At 46.6% G+C, this 1,935-nt stretch overlaps 1 protein-coding gene across 1 annotated transcript in view; it reads right to left on the bottom strand.

Moving 5' to 3' along the window:
* The window catches only part of EXOC7 (exocyst complex component 7), a 19,731-nt gene extending 18,329 nt beyond the window's left edge, over positions 1-1,402 (bottom strand). The window contains 2 exon segments of the mRNA XM_005424559.2: positions 111-295; positions 1,337-1,402. Coding sequence (XP_005424616.1) covers positions 111-295; positions 1,337-1,339 — 188 coding nt within the window. The 5' untranslated portion in view covers positions 1,340-1,402.
* Between the last annotated feature and the right edge of the window lie 533 nt (positions 1,403-1,935).

Below are 1,935 nucleotides of genomic sequence, written 5' to 3'. Positions count from 1 at the left end.
TGTGGGAAGGGTACCAAGCATACCAAGGGTGTGTGGAGTCAGCTTCCCCACCTCTATCTCAAAAATCCAACAGGATGAAGCTCCCAGCAGGATTTATCTGCTCAACTCACCCTTCCTTGATGATCTTCTCTGTGTCCTTGGCCACGTGGTAGTAACTGATGACATGATCCAAGCAGGACAGGGTCTTCTCCACATTCTCCTGCAGGCGCTGCAGGTTCTCTGTCTGCTTGTGGACAGGGATGATGGAGTTCTCCAGCTTCATCAAACGGCTCTCAAAGGAGGAGAGGATTGAAACCTACACACCCAGAGAGAAACCAACAGCTGAGGACTTCCTTCCTATGGAGAGGGTAGGACTTAGAGCAGGAAAGTCAGGGATCTTCAGGGCCTTGCTTGTCTTTTTGGGCTCTGCTACTAATTTGCCATGGCTCCTTAGCAGCTGTTTCCATCTCTCTATGTCCTGGTTTTTATTAACAATCACAAAACAGATCATCTGCCATAGAGACATGGGCCAATCCCAAATGAAATGCTTGCAAAGAGTGAAGATAATATTCCAAGACAGCAAAAAAGACAAGCAAAATTCTATTCACTAACAGAAAATAAATCCACAGGGACTGCCTGGAGGTGCCCCATGTGAAAAGAGCAGCAAAAGCACAAACCAGCAGCCCCTGTGCTCCACATTGAGACCCAAACAGGAGCTGTAACAGGACCAGTCTAGTGAGAACCTTCTTTTCTACCAGACATTTAGTTTTTAAAGAGGATCATGATAGTGCTTCTGACAGCTAGGAAATCACAGCAAGCTCATAAAAGGGTGCCTCAGAGTCACCTTTTCCAGGCCAAAAGGTAATTCCTAAGAGATTCACTCCTATATCCTGTTTTCCACACTTCTCTGGTGGTACCTCTGACTTTTTAAAAGCACTGAGACCAAGACTGGACAGAGTATATAACCTGAGGGCTTATGAGCCATAACAACACAATAATTACTTTTTTACCTTTACACAGAACACTTATAAAATAAAACTCCAAACAAAACCTGAATTATGAACCAACAACACGATGCTGATGCACAAACTAGTCTGAGGTCTCTTAATACGTTTTCCCCAAGAGAGAGGACTGACTGTAGCAGAGATGAGGCCAACAGCTCAGCTGAGCCCTCAGCAGAGCAGGAGAGAAGCTCAGTATTGAAGCATTTCTCAGGCTTCCCCTTTGCCCAGTCACTGAAACCAAAGTGGTTCATTGCTCCACATCCCTCAGGTGGGCACAACAACAGCCCTGAAAACGAATAAACCTAAAAACCTAAGACAAAGTAAAGCCAGGCCCAACATTAGGACCTCCCTACCATGTTCTTGGTGAGCTGGTCACTCTTCTCAAGGCTCTCTTTGATAAAGGACAGAGTTTCTTCTTCCTGTGAGTAAGATGAAAACAAAAATACTCCTAAATTCTGAACACTAAGGTTTAAGTCACTAAACAGTACACATAGGTCTTGACCAATCTTGTAAACTCTGCTGCAAGCCATGTTTGGTCTGATGCTGATTGTGTAGCCACATTTTAATATTGTCACCTCTTAACAGAAATCAGGGGGAGTAACCCAAGGTGGGGACACATCCTGTAATGAGTCAGGGAGTTTATGAATTCATTGTTTCCCTTCAATGCCATGAGCTTCAGCACAAAATACAATTAACACCTTTCCCACTGAAGGACAACGACTCAGAGCACACATTTCCCTGCCACAGCACAACACAGGTGCTGCACCGGCACCTCCCAAATCCGCCGGGAACTCAAGAGTCCGATGCAAAGCAGCCACCGAGGGCTGGTTTTAAGTCATTCAAGCCCACAGCTGGGGGGAACAGCAGCCCGCATGGGCTGGCTTTGAGTCCCCAAAGGCCGCAGGCAGAGGGGGAACTGCGGCCTGTCAGGGCTGCTCTCACCGGCTGCACC

The sequence above is a fragment of the Geospiza fortis genome, unplaced genomic scaffold (genome assembly GCF_000277835.1).
Source record: "Geospiza fortis unplaced genomic scaffold, GeoFor_1.0 scaffold244, whole genome shotgun sequence".
Lineage (NCBI taxonomy): Eukaryota > Metazoa > Chordata > Aves > Passeriformes > Thraupidae > Geospiza > Geospiza fortis.
This window is presented reverse-complemented; position numbering and strand designations above follow the sequence as displayed.